This window comes from Xiphias gladius, chromosome 1 (assembly GCF_016859285.1).
Source record: "Xiphias gladius isolate SHS-SW01 ecotype Sanya breed wild chromosome 1, ASM1685928v1, whole genome shotgun sequence".
In the NCBI taxonomy this organism is placed as follows: Eukaryota; Metazoa; Chordata; class Actinopteri; order Istiophoriformes; family Xiphiidae; genus Xiphias; species Xiphias gladius.
In genome coordinates, this window is record NC_053400.1 from 4,239,976 (window position 1) to 4,260,035 (window position 20,060).

A 20,060-nucleotide genomic window follows, 5' to 3' on the forward strand; every position below is an offset into this window, starting at 1 on the left:
TTGTAGATTTAACTGCCATTTTTACCCATCTACACTGAATCATCCATTATTGAAAATGTAATACATTTTTGCAAATTTATTAAAAATCAAAAACTGAAATCTATAAATTCCCACAATTCACACTTCATGTCAAGACAAAAACTAAATCATGAAATCCAAGGAACTCTCTTTTAAAACTCTGTGATAAAATTATGTTGAGGAATAGATCAGGGCAAGGGTATAACACCATTTCTGAAGCTTTGAGTGTTCCCAGGAGCACAGTGGCCTTCCTAATTCCTTACATTTACATGCACAAAATATTCACTTTTTTCTTAAATAATGTTTTAGAATAGGTGTGTTTCTCCTTCTGTCCAGAAATGTGGGCTTTTCTTTTGGGCATGCATCTCTACCCCAGCCTTGCAAACTGTTGGCGAGTTGGTTTGTGTACAACGAAACAGAGCTGACTGTAAACAGGCAAGAGGCTGGGTGTCGCAACCTGTCGTAAAAACCCCAACTGAGACGCGTATTCCAAATGCGCTGTATATATGTCCGAAGAAGGCTTCCACTGAATCAAGGGGCTTAATATTTTTGTAACTACGAGATTTCTGTTTTTGATTTTTACTAAATTTGCATTAAAAAAAACATGTTTTTACTTTATGACCATGGATTATTGATTGTAGATTGATCGTGAAAAATATTAATTTCATCCATTTACAATAAAATCTACAACACAACAAATTGTGCAAAAAGTGAAGAGGTCTGAAAAATTTCCGAAGCCAGTGTATACACTAATTTCTTAGCAAGAGAGTTTCTAGCCCAAAGAAGACAGGAACACCTTCAGCGATCCTAGTTTGCATCTTACCTGTGTGGTCTTTGTTGGTGGACTGTCTGGCCAAATTTCTCAGCAGGCCACTCAGAGGCCTCAGCTCCATGTCACTGTTGGTGTCTAACAGATCCAGAAGGATGGGCAGCATTGTCTCCTGCTCCATCACCACAGCACTCAGCACTGATGACCACTGGCAGAGAGGGGCACAGATCACATGAGCCTGTCCTGAGATTCTGTTCTGTTGATTGTGTGCTATTGTTGGTTTTCTTGCTGAAGTATCCAATTCCACAGCAGCAAAAGAAAAAATAAGACAGTTCATTTTGGGATATGAAAGGCGTTGTCATATGGCACCAATTACTTTATCTCAATGTTACTAAAAGGCAGTAATATAAAATCTGTTTTACTGTTTAGTTGTGAAAAAGGGATCTTTTACTTTGATTGGACAAATAATTGATCACATCACTATCTGGAGAAATTTAACTTTAATTTTCATCATTTGTAAAATGGTAAAGTAATTTTGTTGCCATATGACAACTACATGCGAATATGGAAGTGATCTGTGTGCGTTTAAGCTGTTAGACTGTAGTTGACTAACGTAGCACTAGGCTACTCTGAGACTATGTTTACATATTTTCATCACATTTAAAATGGACAAACATTATTTTTGTTTATATTTTGTAATTTCAGGCATTTTGTAACTGTAACGTATTATCTGGATTATAAATTACACGACTGGAAATCAATTATTTGTTGGTCCACTTTTGTGTACATTTCTTGTCAATAAGCCCATACATTTTTCGCAACATTTTCTTCATAGAAGATAATATATTTCAGATGCTTTACAGGTGGCAAGTAATGTGGCATTAATAGTCCAGATAGTACGGTATCTGGAATTGTAGTATTTGTGACTGTATAGCCAGTTTACATATGCTGCTTTCATCCTTTTTCGACTGATGAAATGAAATTAAATATGAAATAACTTTGTTTTTGATCAAGAAAAAATGTCCCTGTGTTTTAGTAAAGGTCTTATTATGATGTTGTTATTACCATACATTTCAAATAACAATATATACATTTCACAATATATAATTTGGATTTGTCTTATTTTCAATAAAAGGATGTTTTTAGAGAAAATTTTGATGTTATGGAACTTTCCACGAATGCGCATTGTTGCCATATGGCAACCATTTTCCAATTACCCAACCTTTAAAAAAAAAAAAAATTCAAATGTTTCCATTATTTAAGCAATTTTAAGTAATACAAACACATTAAACATTGTTATTAAGTTTAAAGGGATATACTGTATATGCATATTTAATATTTCTATGACATTTGAGAGCCTACCCTGGAATCTCCTGTAGTGATATTCTGCAGGGCTCCTATGGCAGCCTCGCGGCTGGTGGAGCTGATGTCCCCTTTTTGAAGAACAAGCTTGTACAGCACCACCACCTTAGGGTGCCACAGCCACTCAGCCCCTTTGGGATGTCGGGACACCTCAGACAGTATGGACGGATTCTGGTTACGCTGCTGTGGAGAAGGTGAAAGGGAAAGAAAATTTTAATTTATTGTATACAACATACAGTACATTCTGTTGCAGCTACACAACAGTGAGTTTATTAAGTTTTTCTCATATCAGTTTTCTGATTTAAGTTTTTCTCTTGTATTAGCATAACGTTTGAGGGTCTGTACATTTGTGCACCATCTGGAGAGGTTCTCAAGATAATGCAGAGAAAAGGCATAATATTTATTACACAACCACTTCAGGATGGACACACCCAGGAAATACTTTGGAAATAAATAAACAGCATTGTTATTTATTGTAGTGTAAAGCTTGTCATAGTAATATAATTATGATAAGGCTGTGATAAGACTGTTATTTAATTCTAGCATAACCTTGTTTGGCTGCTTAGCTTTCATACTTGGACAAACAAGACAGAGGTTAGATTTATTTTGCTATGTTGAAATTTTCAAACCACTGTTTCAATTAGAATGTGAGCTGATAAACAGATCAACACAGTGTATAACCCATTCCTTACCTTTTGTTCTTGTGCTTTTACTTATGGAAAGGCTTAAAAAGACACCACCCTCCAATCTCTTTTAATGCAACGTAACACTGTTTGTATAGCCCAATGCACATTGCTTCAGTTTGCGAGGAAATACTGAGCTTCACAGGCCTGTATTGCCTAGTTACCATTGCAAAGCTATGTTTGGACAATTGCTGTTCAGGGGAGGGGTTGAAGCACTCAGTCAATTTGGCCATTGGCTTTCATGACATTTTGTCATGGACTAAAGGTGGGCAAGGGAAAAATTCCGACCGAAACCATTAGGCTTTTCCATACAAGCTTTCACAGTAGTCTAGCTGGGAATTGTCAAGATATCTTAAGTGTTAAACGGAGGGCCATCCTCAGGTCCCATTAAAGCAGGATTAAAATCCTCCCCTTAAAGTCCGTCAATAACCTGGCTAATGATCTCCTCTAAGCAAGGGTACATCACATATAAAAAGGACATATATAGTTATAAGGGTCCTTTTCTCCTCACTTTATGACAACATACATGTAACAGTGAGGCTGATGTTTACTCTCCATTAGCCTCCATTGCTTACTACTGAAATGTGTAATTTGATCTGCAGCTTCTGTGTGTTGTATTGAAAACTCCCTGTGGACCTCAGGCCATGTGTAGGGTTTCTATCTACTAGGCCACTTATTATCTGGCTATTGCTGAGATACCTAAGAGAAGCCTCACACAAGACAGGTGGTTATATACCTGGATACATGCAGCCTGTACAGCACACAGGCAGCTCCTCAGTGGCAACATTAGTTGGTCCCATGATGCGTAAACAATGAATACATTATTGAAAATACGATCCAGAACAGGGTACAAAATGGAATAGTAAAAAAAGTAAAGCAGTCATATAGAGAACTGAATTTTCTCTTACTGTTTTCAACGCCTGCTATAGACAAATAAGAGCCCTCGTTAAGATGTATAAGTAGATTTAATTGTCCAAGGACAATTGCATTGAACAATGGTGGGGCTTCTTGAAAGTGATCATCTGGATAAAATCTTACGTGAGCACAAATAACAATTATAGTGACTTAAAGCAAAGATAATCAAGCACAAGTCACTGCACAGTGAATGAAAGCATAGCAGCTGTATACATCACCTTGAGGGATGTGAGGGGTGTAGCTACGTCCATTTAATCAAATTTAATTTGTTTTATGCCAAAGTCAGAGAAGAATGAAGCCAATTAATTTGGAAAACAGAAATGTTTGACTAATTAAACTACAATGAAAGTTCAACATGAAAGAACCAACTGCAACAAAAGTCGGTACATCCTTCATTACTGAAATTCCATATGTTTATTTCTTTTAATGTTGTCTATGTCCACCTTTATTCTGATGACAGATTCTGGCTGTGGATGATACCAGTCTTACACAAATCTGTGGAGAGATGTTCTGCCATCCTTCACAGACGATTCTTTTCAGATGCTCTTTGCTGGAGGGATTTTGTTGCTCTATCTTCTGCTTTAAAATCCTCCATAGTTGTTCTACTGGGTTCAAGTCAGGGGACATACTTGGACAGGTCATAGTTTTCACTTTTTTTTTCCTCTTTACAAACTCTTGTTTGATTTTTTTCATTGTGTTTGGGATCAAGGTCATGTTAGAAAATTCCTCTCCTGCCAAGCTTCTTGAGTATCATTACTCCATCAAGTATTAGGGTATAAAAACTTGGATTCGTATTGCCATCTTTAATGTCGTCTCCCCTGCACCTTTTGCACTCATGCAGCCCTGTATCAGTACACTCCCACCTCCATGTTTCATGTTCCGCACTATGTAGTCCCTGAGGAGCTGTACCTGGCCAGGTCCAGGCCAAACATGCTGGAGCCCATCTGATCCAAATAAAGTTATTTTGGTTTCATCTGACCAAAGAATGTGCTGCCAACACTCATCACGCCTCTTTTCACGTTCTTTGGCTAAGTTTAATCTTGCAGTTTTGTGGATGCCGCCCATGGAGTTTGACTTCATGCAGCGTCCTTCACACTGTCTGATCAGTCACTGAAACACCATTTTGCACAGATAATCCTTGTAACAGGTCAGAAGCACTTGCCCGTCTGTTGTTCGTATGGCTCTTCCTGTACCTGCTAGCCACTGCTGCAACTGTGTTTCAGCTCATTTTCAGTAGCTTAATGATGCTATTGTACCCTCTCCCATCTTTATGAAGTCTCACAATCTGCTTTCTTACTCGTTCGGGCTGTTCCTTTCCATGTGGAGCCGTGGTGCATTAGACACAACCCAGGCCAAAACTGAGAAAGCTGTGGTGATCACAAGTTTTCTTATAACCTTGTTCATGCTAGTAATGGGAAATCAAATGTGCAATCGCTTCTGTTGCCTTGAGGTTGTACATTGGAGCCTTTAACTTTAATGCAGTCTATCTAATGTGTTTGTTTTTAGTTATACATAAGATGGAATACTCTACAATTCAAATTCCAAATAATACAATTTTGAATTGACAGTTTTGAATTATTTAACATTTTAGTGATATTGACCAGGGGTGTACTCAGTTTTCTTGAATGCAATTATGCTGTAGCCCTAATGATCATTTCTATTCAAGTTTCTAGTCACTAGAATTGCCATTAACTCTATACCTTGTATTTTAAGACACAATATTCAGACTATTACAGACATCATTGGACTTTTAAAGCAGTATTAATTCATTTTTTGGCCACTAAGGGAAAAGGAACAAGCTTTAAACACAATAATGACATATTATCACCTTTCAAAGTTGAGGAACACACAGTTGTCTATTTACCTTTCTAGCAGACACAGAGCAACATGAGCATTGGCTTGGAGTTGTGTTTCTGGCCAAACGTCAAATGTAATTCCAAAATAAACTGATATTAAACTGAGAGTTGGGTAGAAGTTCTCTGTGGGTTTGTCACTTCAAGACACCGCTCACCCTACACATAATCATTTGACTCCCTCTTGATATAAAAAGATTTGATTTTTATAACTTTTAAGGATGGCCGAATATCCTGGAATTCCTTATTTTGCTGTTAATACAGTATTGGGGCAGATGATTGAATAATTGGTCAATGTGTGATGAATTTTACCTCCGCAGTTTTTTTGCTATACAGAGTAAAGCAATCGATGGACGAACTGTGCCTGGGGGCAGAAGCTCTCGTTGGTCCCTCCAGACGGATGCGGACTGAGGGAGGAAGCTCCGTGTACAGCTGGTAGGACAGATTCCTCATCACACACAATGAATTCTCCAAACCCTAAACATTGAGAAAGATAGAGAGACCGGAGTTAAATGTGGGGTGTGACAAGAGGGTTAACTAACAATCCCGAGGTGATGATGAAACATGTAAACTGCACAACTGGGTAGAAAGCTCATATTCTGTTCATATGAAACCTGTTTGAATGGTCAATGTCATTTAATGTTTAACAGATAAATGATGCATATGATGGCACTAGGTGAAAAGTTTATATAGGAAAAGTCAGAGGATCACTGAAGTCAGGAGCAGTTGATCAGGCATGCAACTGTAGGAAAATTAGTATCCTACCTATATTTTCCCAAGAAGAAAAAAGTATTTAGTTTTTGTCCCAATTATTCCACAGAGACTGCAAATTGCTTTTTTATAGAACAGCTTAAATCCTCATTTCATATAGGTGATCTGCTCTCAGCCCACTTCTCTCCAGTTTGTTTTTGTAATTTAATAGAACCATTCAGTTTCTACACTGCTATCACAAAGCTTACTGTCCATAGCACCATGGTCCAACACTCAGCACTAAGATAACTGTGTCAGTTTGCGTTTCCTCCACAGCTCAGCCCTCATCAGAAGTTACTAAGTTAAATTTAAAGATTAATGAACTATTTATTGAACAGATTTCAGGTTTCAGAAGTAAAATATCTCAGCCTTATGTTGGATTCCCACCTAAAATTTGAGAAAAATGTTAAAAGCAAGGCAGCAAAAGATAACTTTAATAAATTTAGACTCATTACAGACCGTTTACCACTTAGAGGTTTGGTAAGGAAACTGACACTCTCACAACTGTCATGTTCTTAAGAAATGTTAAGTTTTTATCTTTTCATTATATTTGCTGATATTAAACTCCCTCATAGAAGCCTTAATAACTAAGCTCCTAAGGTAATCAGTGACCTTGCGGTTCCTCTAAAGGTTTCTGGCTTAATAACACAAGGTGTACCTATGCAGAACTGTAAGGTGCCCTTGTGGAGTGAAATATCTCAACTAGATGTTGAGATATTTCACTGGTTAAATGAAACCAAAAGTAGTGAACCGACCTACACTGCCATCCATCCATAGAGCCACACTACTAGCATGGCTTGTTTTAACCATCTTAAAACCATGAACAATGTGATGTTTCCAATCTGAGAGTATACTTGGCAGTGACCCTGTGAAACATTAATGCTTGCTGGTGGCTATACAAAAAAGCTGCTCTTGTCTTATCTGAATGGCCAGAAAGTGTCAAAGCTGTTTATGTTTGGATCTATTTATTTACTACTTAAGAAAACTATCTATATACTTTCAGTAATTAATCACCAAGATTAGGACAAAGCTGAAATAAATGAGAGTGATCCCTCAGCTAGTGGGTAGATTTTGCTGTGTTTAGATGAGAATTGATAGAGGAATTGAAGGAAAAGGAATTGAAGGTGGTCCTTCCAGCAAACCATAGGGAGTGGCCCTAATGCTGAAAACAACAAATTGAAGCACCAATTCACTTCACTAAGCAACACAATTCAGTATTACCTTTTGGCTTCACTCAATTTATTCAGAATCAGATATTGGTGGAGAGTTTAGATATGATGTAAGAACAGGCACCATGTATTTTCAGTCTCTGTAGACCTCGATAAAACCTTGATATAACTGTTTGTCCAATCAGGTACAGGAAGGGTTCATGTTGATGTTTAACAAAAGCAGCATGTTTCATCTACCAGTTGGTTAAAGGGTTATCCAATTGTATGCAAAGTAATTTTGGTCTGTTGCCTGTTGACAGTGCCCCTGACCCAAGTCAGGCCTGTTGGAACATGCCAAATCCCAACGAGCGAAGAACAATGTCGAAGAACATAAAAGAAACATAAAAGAGCAAGTATTCCCCTCGAGTACGTGACAGTCATGCAGGGCACTGTAACTCCTAATGAGTGTGAAGCATTGAGAGATACAGTACTGAACTGGGTAACAAGCAAACATTACTTTGTGATTCATCCACAAGTGCCAATTCTGGTGTAAGTGCCAGCTGATGTAAAACCACCGGATAATGCACCCTGCTTCTACAGAGGCTTCAGAAAGTATTGAGACCCCTTCACTTTTTGCACATTTTATTGTGTAATTTTAAATGGATAAAATTGCCATTTTGGCCCATCAATCTGCACTCAATAATCATAACGATAAAGTGACAACATGTTTTTAGAATTATTTGCAAATTTAGTAAAAATCAAAAACAGAAATCTCTCATTCACAAAAGTATACAGAGCCTTTGCTGTGGCACTTCAAATTGTGGTCAGGTGCATCCTTTTTGCTTTATTCCTCATTGAGTTATGTCAACAACTTGATGGGAATCCACCTTTGTCAACTTGAACTAATTGGACATGGTTCAGAAAGACACACACCTGTGTATACAAGGTCCCACGATTCACACTACATCAGTGCAAAAACCAAACCATGAAGTCCAAGGAACTCTCTGCAGACCTGTGCGATTAAAAATTATGTCATAGATCAGGGCAAGGGTATAAAACCATTTCTAAAGCTTTGAGTGTTCCAAGGAGCACTGTGGGATAAGACTGTTGATATTCTAACTGTTTGTTATTTACTAGAAATCTCATGTAAAGACCCCAAAAAATAATGAATTTATCCTACTAAATAGTGTGAAAGTAAAGTTGGTTTATCATTTATTCACTTTTGGTGATGTTCCTATAGACGTATCAAGTTTTTCCAAGGGGCCCTAGACAGATGTTTGTGAGTTTAGGGGGGGCCTACGTATGGAGCAGCCTGCAGTTTTACCATAAATGGAAATAAGCCAAGCTATGCTTGTCTCATGTTCAGTCTATGACCAATGCATGGACAGCACGTGAACATTATATAAGTTTCTATCCTATTGGATGATGTGTTTGGGTTGAAGTAAAGATAACCAATTGGAACTAAGTTCTTTGTCTTAAGAAACACTATAAAAGATTATTGTTAGACTTTTTCTATTGAGACTCCTCTTTGACTTCTTGTGATAAGTTTTGTTTGTCTCCTGTATTGTAACTTACAACATATTTCACTTTAATCCTTTAATCAGTATTTGGTGTGTTTAATGTTGTTTAAAGTCCTTTGTAGATAATCCTCCAAAACAGTAGTCAAACCCTGATATAACTTATTCATCTCTTCCATACACCTCTATTGTTCTCCAAAAACAACTAAAAAGACATCAGAGAGCCGCACCTTTGACATGTTCCTTCCTTACATGAATACATAAACACGCACTTTCAACTAAGTCCCACCTACACATCCTCCTGCTTGAAATACTCACTAGAGTACCAAATGTGTATTCATCTGCCGTTGAAAACGCTCCCCAGAAAATGCACTATCTACTCCTTAAATCCTTAAATCACATGTTCATTAAGAGAGATATCCTGAGCTGATCCTAAGCATAGGCATCGGGCTGTCCCTAGTGAATAATAATGGATGCGCATCAGCTATAATAAAGCTGATGAAATTCCGAACCTTTCTTCACTGTGATCTGCTGTTTGGTCCACCACAGCCTACTAGTGATGCAGCGAGGCTCTCCCTTCCAAGAGCCAGGCTCTACAGTGACCACATTCCACTGCAAATGCATATGCATTTAAAAATTTGAGTGTGTGAATGTGAAATTTGGGTGCACCAGTGCAGCTGACTGAGCTCAGTAACAGAGGCTGGCAAAATACATAGATTTGCTATGCTCTGATGCTATTGAATGTATTATCTTTCCTATTACAAAGAGCAGTGTCCAAAGTGATCCTGTAGCAGTTTCGTTCTTTAGTCGGCATTGAGTAACGCTTTCAGTTTCACAAAGGTTGCCAGCTGCAGGTCATATCAGCTGTCACTAATTAACATTAATTGTATGTGTAACTTGATGACAGGCCAAACGTAAACTAGCCTCTTGCATGGTTAACGTTCTTTCTGAACAGAGTCTGTACTTGACCAAAGATTGTTTGTGTGGGAGGAAGCTCCACTCTATAACACCATGGTACAATTGCGGAAGTGGACTGAGTCTTTTTATTCTCTCCAGATGATCATGTCGTGTCAATTTCAGGAGATACATTGGCCAGTTAAACTTCAATTCAAATCATATCAAATCAAATCAATAATTTAAGCTGAAGAGCCTAATAGTTTTGAATCAGGACCCCTCAGTACTTGGATTAAGTAACTTGGGAAAAATACAGTGTCCGATTTAGTGGGCCGTTTCAGTGTGTCAGCTACATATTCAAGCAACATTAAGGTGAAATACTGTCTATCGTATCGGGTTCGGCTTGGGCTGAGACCCGTTGACAGGTTAGGGAAGTCAGAAAGTATTAAAAGCAGGACTAACAACACATTATTGGTTGTGGTTTGGTTTTGGTCTAACTTTAATATGTTCTTAAACATCGCAACATGCGGTGGATTCTTTCATTTTATTTATCCTTGGCTTTTCCCTCCTTTCATCTCCAGCCTCAGCGGTTAGAGCTCATAACGGCTGACATTTTAAAGGGCTTGCCAGTGTGGTGTTCTGTAGCCATGATGACCATAATGATTTTTTCAAATCAAACACTGTTATTTACAGTGTATAATAATGTCACAGGCTACTATAGTGCAGGTGAGGGTTACAGTGGAGGTCAGACTTACCTTGTCATCAGTCCTCTCCTCTTGTTGAATGTAGGACACCAGAGAGTCCACCAGGCCTCGCATATCTCTCATCTTCTGCCTTGTCCTCTCATTTACTGAGCTCAAGTTCCTATCCACACCCACACACACACACACACACACACACACACACACACACACACACACACACACACACACACACACACACACACACACACACACACACACACACACAAACACACGGATGGAGACATTTAAATCCAGGCTAGGCTGTCAGAACGCAATGCAGTAAAGCTGTCTTAGAAAAATGAATATTTGATCTCTGAGTGATTTTAGCACAAACTCAATGAAGCTTTCTGAAGTCCCTTCAGTACGACCTTCACCACTTTGAGAAAACTTTACACTCACTCGTAAATCTATCTCTGTTAAGAAACTCCTTGGGGACTCAAATATGCTGTACAAGGTGTAACCTGAATATAAATTCAATTCCATAAGATGAAAATGATGAATTAGGTTTATATGATCATGATCAAATTTTACATTGAGATAAACCAGCTAAAGTTCAAAGTTTTATGCTACAGGTGCATGAAAGTTAACTCTGGTTTGGGCCTATGGCTGGCATCTCTATAGCAACAAGCAGAAAATGTTCATGGCTACTGTACTGTATTTATTTAAAATAAACCCTAGTGTATCCTCAAATTATCCCGAACAACTCAGTGTGAGGTAATTTTAAGAAGTAAATCTACAGAGACAAAAATTTGCCCAGAACCAGCATCTCGGTCCTGTTTCCTAGTGCATAAAGTAAACATCACCTGGTACCAAAGACCAGCAAAAAAACCTAGATGTCAGACCTCACAGAGATTTCTGACTTCTCTGGACTCACCTGAGGCAGCCAGTGGTGTTGTAGAATGTTTCTCTCTCAGATGGGCATAGTGGAATGCGGCTGCACAGAGGAATCAGTACTTTTTCTGTCAGCTCTGATAAAGCTTCCTTGGACAACTTCTCCTTTAGGTTGTCTCTGGAGGACAGATTCCATAGGACACCTGCAGCCACAACAGGTTTTTATTCTGTTGTCTGAATAACTAACTCAAACTTGTAATATATAGTGTAGATAAAGAAAATCAGTAACAACACTTGGATTATATAACTGAATTACAGATTAATAAATATCAATGCATAGACGTAAACTCATAGGCAGATTCCAAATCAGTCCGAAACCAGAAGAGCAGCGCTACCTGTGATGATCTTTCGAAGCTCCTCGTCAGGTTCACTCAGGATACTGACGAGACGTATCACTCCGCCGGCATCTATGAGAGCCACCTTGTTGTCAGTGTTCTCGTAGATGAGGTTCCGTGTTGCACCGGTGGCATAACGCTGCACCTCTTGGTTGTCACTGGTGAAAAGCTGAACCAGAGCTGGAATGCCATGCAGCACACGCACCTGAAAGAGAGAAGATGAGGAACAACACACACCATATACTGTAAACAAACATATGCATCCGCACATACTTTTAGTACATGTGCAGTGACTTGTGGTTTTGCCACTTGCAACGATCCCACCACGTGCACGCACACACATTTGTCTCCCTCACCTTTTTTCGATCAACACACAAATGATCACATGCATCGCACGTGCGTGTGATCCTTCAAACAAAACACATGTAACATGCATGTAAGCAAGCGCATGTGACTGAATTTTCAGATCATGAGGCGGGTGGTCTGGTGGTGGCACAAAATGTCTTAGCTCACTCTTTTGTGCCTCTTAAGAACAATACTGTGCGTAGGAGTTCACTTTATGCGCTTCCTGAAAGCCAAATCAGAGGGCAGGATGTTTTCTGACTATTTGGAATTACTACAAGCCTTCTTGGTGGGTGAAGTGCAGTACTGTGCAAAAGTTTTAGGCACTTTAGATGTTTGGATTCTTATCCGTCACGCAATACCACGAGTGGGGTGTCTGGATAGTCCCAAGTTCATTCTGCAGCATGAAAACGACCCCAAACATACAGCCCGAGTCATAAACAACTACCCGCAGTTTTAAGCGGAACAAGGAGTCCCGCAACAGATGGTCTGGCCCACACAGAGCCCTGATCTCAAAATCACGGAGTCAGTCTCGGATTACAATAAGAGACGGAAGACACTGAGATAGACTAAATATACTGAAGAACTGTGGCAAGTTTTCCGAGATGCTTGGAGAAACCTACCTGCCGAGTACGTTGAAAAACTGTGCACAAGTGCACGTGTGAGAATTGGTGATATTTTAAAGGCAAAGGGTGGTCACACCAAAAATTGATTTGATTCAGGTGTTCACTGCACTTTATAGAAAGTTAATTCTAAACAGAAAGTATTCATGCAAAGCATCCTCACTTTACTCTTAGGTCCAAAAACTAAGAAAAAAAAATAGGCCTACTTTGGGCCCATAAATAGCATGATCAGTCACTGATTATTGGAGCGTGTGGTTCCCAATTAACATAATTGATGTGAATTGAAGCACTAGTGTAGTGTTTATTTATTTTAAAAGACCACAATGCTCTGTAAAATACTGAAAATAATTATTAAAATTAAATTTTATATAAATTATATAAATATATTCCTGTAATTTTAATACTATAACATTATATAACTTTAGAATTGAAGAAAAAACAATAACCAATTATTCTGCACAAACATAGTAGCACTCAAATGTGCGTTAGAGTGTTCTTGAGTGTGTGTAGATTCTGTTCTTACCTAAGAACAGATCCCAAATAAGAAACCATCGGAGAATGTCACAACTGTGAAAACTGCGTAAGTGGGTTTTAGGAAGAAATTACCTACTAAAAAAAGTTGGTGAATGAGGCTCAGTGTCTTTTGTCTGTGAATTGTGTTGGCTCAGTGCTTAATCCTGTGGTATCAAAATCAGAACAGTTAAAGAGTTCAACACTGTTCAGACAATGGAAGTTACCTGCTTCCACATGACGTTCCTTCTGAAAAGGTTTATGTTTGTGGCCTTTGCTGATTGCCACTGCATTGTAAACTCTTTGGTTAACTGCTATTGTAAATGACGGCTGAGAAACTGATCTTGACAAAGCTTTCCTGGGGAAGCCATGGTAAATCATTTTATTTCCAGTTTTTTTTGGCATCTGACATATCCTAAACACTTTGCGCTACAAACTCAATTCAAGCATTAAACTGTGCATCTCAGGCAGGACATGTATGGTTGTACTTGTAATATAATGGAAGTCTATTGGAGGAATGATTCAACTCAGTTCAAGCCTACTCAACTTTAAAAGACAACTGCTCTATCATCCGGTGGGCTACAGACTCCATTCAAGCCTCAACATTTTCACGATACTTTGAACTTCCAAAGTTGTAATCTTTATTGTGATATCTTTTATGGTTCTGGAGCAGTTTAAGTCAAAACCACCATTGAGCGATCAACGGAGATGGTTTCTTGCAGGAGACGTGATCACTTGATGGTTTGCTCTGCAGTCAAGAAAACGGCGAGCTCTATCCCGACTTACACACAGCACATTTTCATGGCACCGCAGTTCAGATAATAGAATTTGGTTGACTGCGCACTGCTTTCATCTGACTTAAGTTTTGCTGTCTTCAACTTGCAAATTCCCCTGTAATTTTACCATTGTATAACCAAACAGTATATAATCATGCTCAACTACCCCAAAGCTTTATTTTATGGGCAAGAACACTTCTCTTCAAGAAAATGTGAGCTTGCAACATGTTTTTGTTTGATTTGGCCCAATGGTTAAGACTGCGGTCTCATAATCATAGAGTGTGGAATTCAATCCTGGCTAAGGGCAGACAACATTTAGCAGCTGCTGCACCAGGTCCCAACACTCACTCACAGTTTATTCAGTTGTTGCATTTTCTAGATAGTATCGAAATAGAATTATGCATGTTTAAAAGTGTCGATTTCCCATAAACTCTCATAAATCATACTGTGCTTCACTGAACCGAAAGTCATTTACGAAATCTTTCTATTTATCTTCTACTTATTTCAGCATTTGCAATATCAATAAACTGTCAAAACTCAAAACGAAAGTGAGTGTTCAAATTTCTTTAAACAACATGTCCTAACTCACCAAATATGTGATGGGACCTGTACTGATTGTCACTCCTCCTCTTGGTCCCTGACTCTGTTGACACACATCGTGACTCTTGTACTTGCAGTATTTCCTCACATAAACATCGCCAGCCAATTAAAAGCTTGGTCTCTGATAAGGGCATGGTCAACACAAACAAATAACGGCCAGCCCCCAAATACAGGCCGGGGAAAGAACAAGGGTGTATAAACTCCTGGTGCCTGTCATTTAATGTGCAAGCCAGTTTAGCATAATGTACATTTCTACTGCTTTAATTTAATAAATTCAACAGTATAATCATGCTATTTTCAACACTGTGTGTTGTTATGGACTATTCATCTGAACTATTATTGTCCTGTTTCAGTCACTGTGGGTGTATGTGTGTTAATGTATCAGCCAACTTTAGTTTTTACTTTGGTACAGCATTACACAATAAAAGCCTTGTTCAGAAATGAAGGTTTATTGTCCACTGAAATACTAGAGGGCTTTTAATTTGACTACTAATATATGACCAATTGTACCCATCAAACAGAGGCCTGCCTCTAATACAAGCCTGTGTCAAATAAAGGCCTGGTACCTTCTGTAGTTGAGGTAAATAAAGGCCTTGGTCACTATTTGAGGAAATGATAGTTGTTGTTTAATCCACATAAATTAAAAAATGTGACTGGATCCCGCTTATCACTGCTTGTGGCTATAATTATTATTATTATTATTATTATTTTATTAATGCTATTTTCCCTTCTTTTTCTCCCCAACACATTCCATATTCCTTGCTCCGTGCACTGATGAATCCAGCCTCACACATAATAGAAATGTCACGTATCGCTGCCTCCCAATACACACATACACAGCTCAGCCCTCCCTTCAACAGCACCCTAATTAAGCACATCTGACCTCTCCTAACGGACTCCCAACATATGTCATCACATGCATCATTGCAACTGCTTTATTTTAGTGTCTGTATGTTTGTTTATGTTGTCTTTTTCATTTACCTTCTGTGTAACTCTTTGTTTTGTCGCATTATTTCACCAATAAAACAAAATGCACACATATGGATACATAAATGGACAATCAAATAAAAAAAATAAATTGATAAATACAATAAATATGCGCTACCTGGTTTTTGGCATCATTGCTATGGTAACACTGGTGTTGTATGTATGCAGCTCCCAGAACTTGCAAGGCAGTGTCTGATTCAGACAGATATCTGACAGCTGTAGCCATGTCCAGACTCTGCAAACTAAACACACACACACAACGCACACATTAAGCTGTATATTAACAAGGGCTATAACCAACAGTATATGGTGATGCTGTAATCAAATTATGGCTGCAACTAAAGATCATTCTCATCATTGATTAATCTGTTTATTAGTCTACATATTCTTTTGCTTTATCAACTAATCATTTTCTCTATTACAAATCCGAAAAGTTACACATTTCTGTCACACTTTGAGTTGCACAATAATAATAATGTCATACTCCTTTACGTTTTTGCGTCGACAGTCTTCTACAGCAACATACTATACAGTAATAAGTAATTCATATATCTGACTAAGCTACAAATAAAGCTGATCCAAGCCATTGGTGGCCCAGGTGTTTTAGCTAGATAAATTAATGAATAATTTGTCTCACTCTCCCAGTGGGTCATTGCTGTGTATTGATGCTCCTTCCAAGACATCCACTCCTTTCCCAACACTCCTCACACTGCGGAGTGAGGCAGCCCGATGGAGGTGGGCTTGGTACTGCCCTGTCCCCATGACATTGTTGGCCCTGGACACATGCTGCTGCCACTGTGTTCCCCAGCCGTCCCCTGCCATGGGGACCCCCCTGCTAGTCCCCAGCCAGCCCTCCTTGTCAAAGGCAGATCCCTGCGGCTGGTAGTTCTGCTGACGGTTGGTGATACGGCTGATGGTGCGGTGGGAGGGGCCCTTGTAGGTGTACTGATACGGCAGCTCCTCCTCTTGCCAGTAGCCTCTTTCCTGGGCCAGTATCCCACTGAGGCTGCGCCTAAGGGTGCCTGGGGGAAGCATAGTGTTTGGGTGGGAGGCATTCTCTGGAGGAACCAAAACAGTGAGGAACCCCTCCTGGTCAGCCTGGCACAGTGACTTAGAGCGCTTGGTTCTGCTCTGTGACTGCAAGGTCTTGAAGTTGCTCTGTACTATGCCGGTTCCTTTATGGCTCATCTTGGAACTTGTTTCCACAGCAGACTGAGAGGAGAAACCAGAGGAGCGAAGGGGAACTGTGGGAACCTGCAGGGTGGGTAGGGTGGGGAGATATAAAAGGTTAACGGACAAACTGTAGTGGGCAAAGGTAAATACCCCTTTTTCTGAATTTCTCATATGAAAAGGCAAATTTTCCACTTCCTCAGTATAGCAAAAAAGTTGTTATACAGAAACTCTTACACTACAGGCAAGGGAAAAAAATGTCACTAATATCTTCTTTTCTAAATAGTTTTACAAGAAATAGTGCTTTTTTGTTAGAGTTTCCACAGTCAGCAGCTCTTCCTTCTCTCCTTTATTAAAGCCTGGCTACTGTTCGCTGCATGAAGCTCATTGCAGCCTTTCTATTGTTAGACAGGCAAATGTCCTGTTTTGTGTTTTCCTTCTGTCTTTACATTGTTCTGAATTTGATAAGTAGTGTGGGGTTTCCATCTGCCTTCTCATTGACTCAGACCAGACAGGAAACATTATTCATGCACAATACTGGCTCATTGCTTTTAAGTGTGTGTGTTTGTGTGTGTGTGTGTGTGTGTGTGTGTGTGTGTGTGTGTGTGTGTGTGTGTGTGTGTGTCTTCTTTTTGATTATTAATGTAACATAATGCATTGTTAAACTATACTTTAACTATACTGTACTTAATTCTAATTTACTACAACTTTGGTCTTATTTTGATAGTTCTGGATGAGTTTTGAGATCTACTGTAAACTTATTGTAAAGAAGTCAACAGTCTATCTTGGTCTACCTACCTAGGGTAGGTAGGTACGTCCACCCTGTTGCCTCATGGGGGGGTTTTGTTCGAATAACGGTTTCTTCAGATTCAGTGAGGGTCATGACCGACCTTGCTTTGGTGCATTTGAATTCTTCCACAAGACTTGCAAACAAAGACTTCCAATTTGCCGTTTCCCATACAGTCTGACAGGACTTAGCATCGTGAAAATCCAAGCCAGTGTTTCACTTGTGTGCTGATCACTCTTTCCAGCTTTTCCACTTTATTGATGGGGATTTCATATAAGGCCACATGAGTCTTGGGAGTATGACAAACTGGAAGCACCACAGCTTGAGTTTTCTGACAGGAAGGTCTTATCTTGTCAGCTATGTATATAATGGTATCCTTTCTGAGTTGTTCAAACTAACCGGTGTCTTTGAGCTTTTCATCACACACTCGGCCCAAGCTCTTCGCTGGAATTTCTGAAACAGTTGGGACAGGAGTTCCATCAATATTAAATCTTTGATCCGTGTCTTGACCTTAGACAATGGAGTGCTTCTACACTTGCTGGCCTTTATCCTTAACCTCACCCCTATGATGTTTTGATTAAGCTTTTATAGAACAATCTCAGCGCAGGGGACAGTTGTCATCGGTGTTGTAATATTTTCCGTGTAGGCTTGTATCAGTTGTAACCATTGATCAAATTGTAGTCGTTTTCCTACTGCAACCCATTTTGAGACTCTGATAATGAGCTCCATTGCAGTAGTAAAGGGCCAATGGGGAGATGGTGTACCCCGCCATGACGCCTACTTCCAGTGGTCGGCAAGCTGTGGTGAAGTCTGATGTTGTGAGACAAAATTGCAGATCCCGGAAGTAGTGTTTTACCAGATTTGTTTTTGTTGCAGGTACTTAAAAAATTCTAAAGCAGTCCACAGTAGGGAATGAGGAATTGATCCATAGGTGTTGGGCAGGTTGAGGAACAAGACATGCAGATCCTTTCCTTCGTTCTTGGAAGTTTGGATTTGATGCCATATGATGCTGTTATGCTGAAGGCATCCTAAGAAGCCTGCTATGCCCACCTTTTGGATTGACATATCAATTAAATGGTTTTGTATTTAATTAAAAGTATTTGCACCAACACACTGAAAAAGATACTGCCTTCTGTGTTTGGAGGGTTTATTTAGCGAAACTGTTTGATGGTTGATAAATTACTTTCTTTTGGGATCAGCACTCCACCCGTGCTTTGCCAGGCTTTGTGGATAATTTGCTTTTCCCACACAACCCATGTGTTTCTCCGTAGGAATTTCAGAACATCCGGGGCTTTCTTGTAAACACAATTTGGAACACCATTAGGGCCTGGCAGTGATGCTGATCTTACTTTCTTCACTGCCTCTTTCACCTCACTCAGCTTGGGAAGGCTGATGTTAAATTGATGTTGTGGGGGTGGGATTAGTAGGATGTCAGCTGGGACAACTTTCAGTTCATCTTTTGGCTCATCGGTATGGATGGTTGTGAGATGTCTTTCAACCTCCTCTTTTGGTGCTTTCAGAGATCAACTTTTCTCTTTTGTGAAAACGCCTTTCATAAATTTTAAGGGATCTTTGTAGAAGTTTTGCTTTTTCCTTCTTTTTGTTTCCTTTCCTTAAATTGTCTTCTCTGCACATATTTGAGAGCCTCCGTTTTAGGTCTTCTTGAAGGTGGTTGATGCCCTTCCTTTCTTTTTAGTCTTTAACAATTCATTTCCTGCTGACTTCTTTCCGAAGCTGTAGACTACCTACCTAGGGTAGGCATCACATCGGGGGCATCAGTTGTGCACCCTCCTTCTTTGTTGTTTCCTTGATAAGCCCAAAGAATCTCCAGAGGGCTCAACAGTGATACGTGGTGTCCCAGGTACACCCCCCTCAGTTCCATTCCTTGCAGCCAAGTCTTTCCTTTTAATTCAAAGCCAATTGCTGCTTTTTTTCCTGCTGCATTTGACACACATCTTCTTCAATAGACTGGTTGTAGATATAGCAAAAAATTCCCTGCATTCCACTTTTACAGGGAAAATCTTGGTCTTCCAGCTGTTCTGGGCAGCTTAATTTGCCAGTTTAGAGTGCTTGGTCTTTTTCCTTTCATAAGTTTCTTTAACACCATCTTACCATTGTACTGTCAATTGCACAGCATATGCCAGCTTGGCTGTTGTGGACCACAAAATCATGTCTGGCCAGAGTGTTGTAGCCACAATGTCATGCCAGCTGAGTTTCCTCTTTTCCAGGCTCTCCCAGTTAGTCCATTGGCCTTGCTTGGCCATTGAGACGGCCTTTGCATTTCAGTCTGCCTCCTCCTGGCTTCTCACCTCCTCCACCATGAGCCATCTTTTCTGCACTGATGTTGCCTTGTGCCATTGAGGACCTTTTGGGATGAGCCTGAATCC

General features: G+C 39.6%; 1 protein-coding gene across 2 annotated transcripts in view; it reads right to left on the reverse strand.

Moving 5' to 3' along the window:
• LOC120804262 (plakophilin-3-like) overlaps window positions 1–20,060 on the reverse strand; it is a 41,834-nt gene that overhangs the window by 11,355 nt on the left and 10,419 nt on the right. The window contains exons 3-10 of one of the 2 annotated variants that reach the window (XM_040153641.1): window positions 16,354–16,970; window positions 15,835–15,958; window positions 11,879–12,083; window positions 11,527–11,686; window positions 10,665–10,773; window positions 5,913–6,077; window positions 2,150–2,332; window positions 842–995 (exon numbers count right to left, since the gene is read on the reverse strand). In XM_040153641.1, the coding sequence (XP_040009575.1) occupies window positions 842–995; window positions 2,150–2,332; window positions 5,913–6,077; window positions 10,665–10,773; window positions 11,527–11,686; window positions 11,879–12,083; window positions 15,835–15,958; window positions 16,354–16,970 (1,717 nt within the window). Of the gene's footprint in view, window positions 1–841; window positions 1,076–2,149; window positions 2,333–5,912; window positions 6,078–10,664; window positions 10,774–11,526; window positions 11,687–11,878; window positions 12,084–15,834; window positions 15,959–16,353; window positions 16,971–20,060 lie in introns of those variants that run through there. The other variant, XM_040153722.1, reaches the window with a different exon arrangement.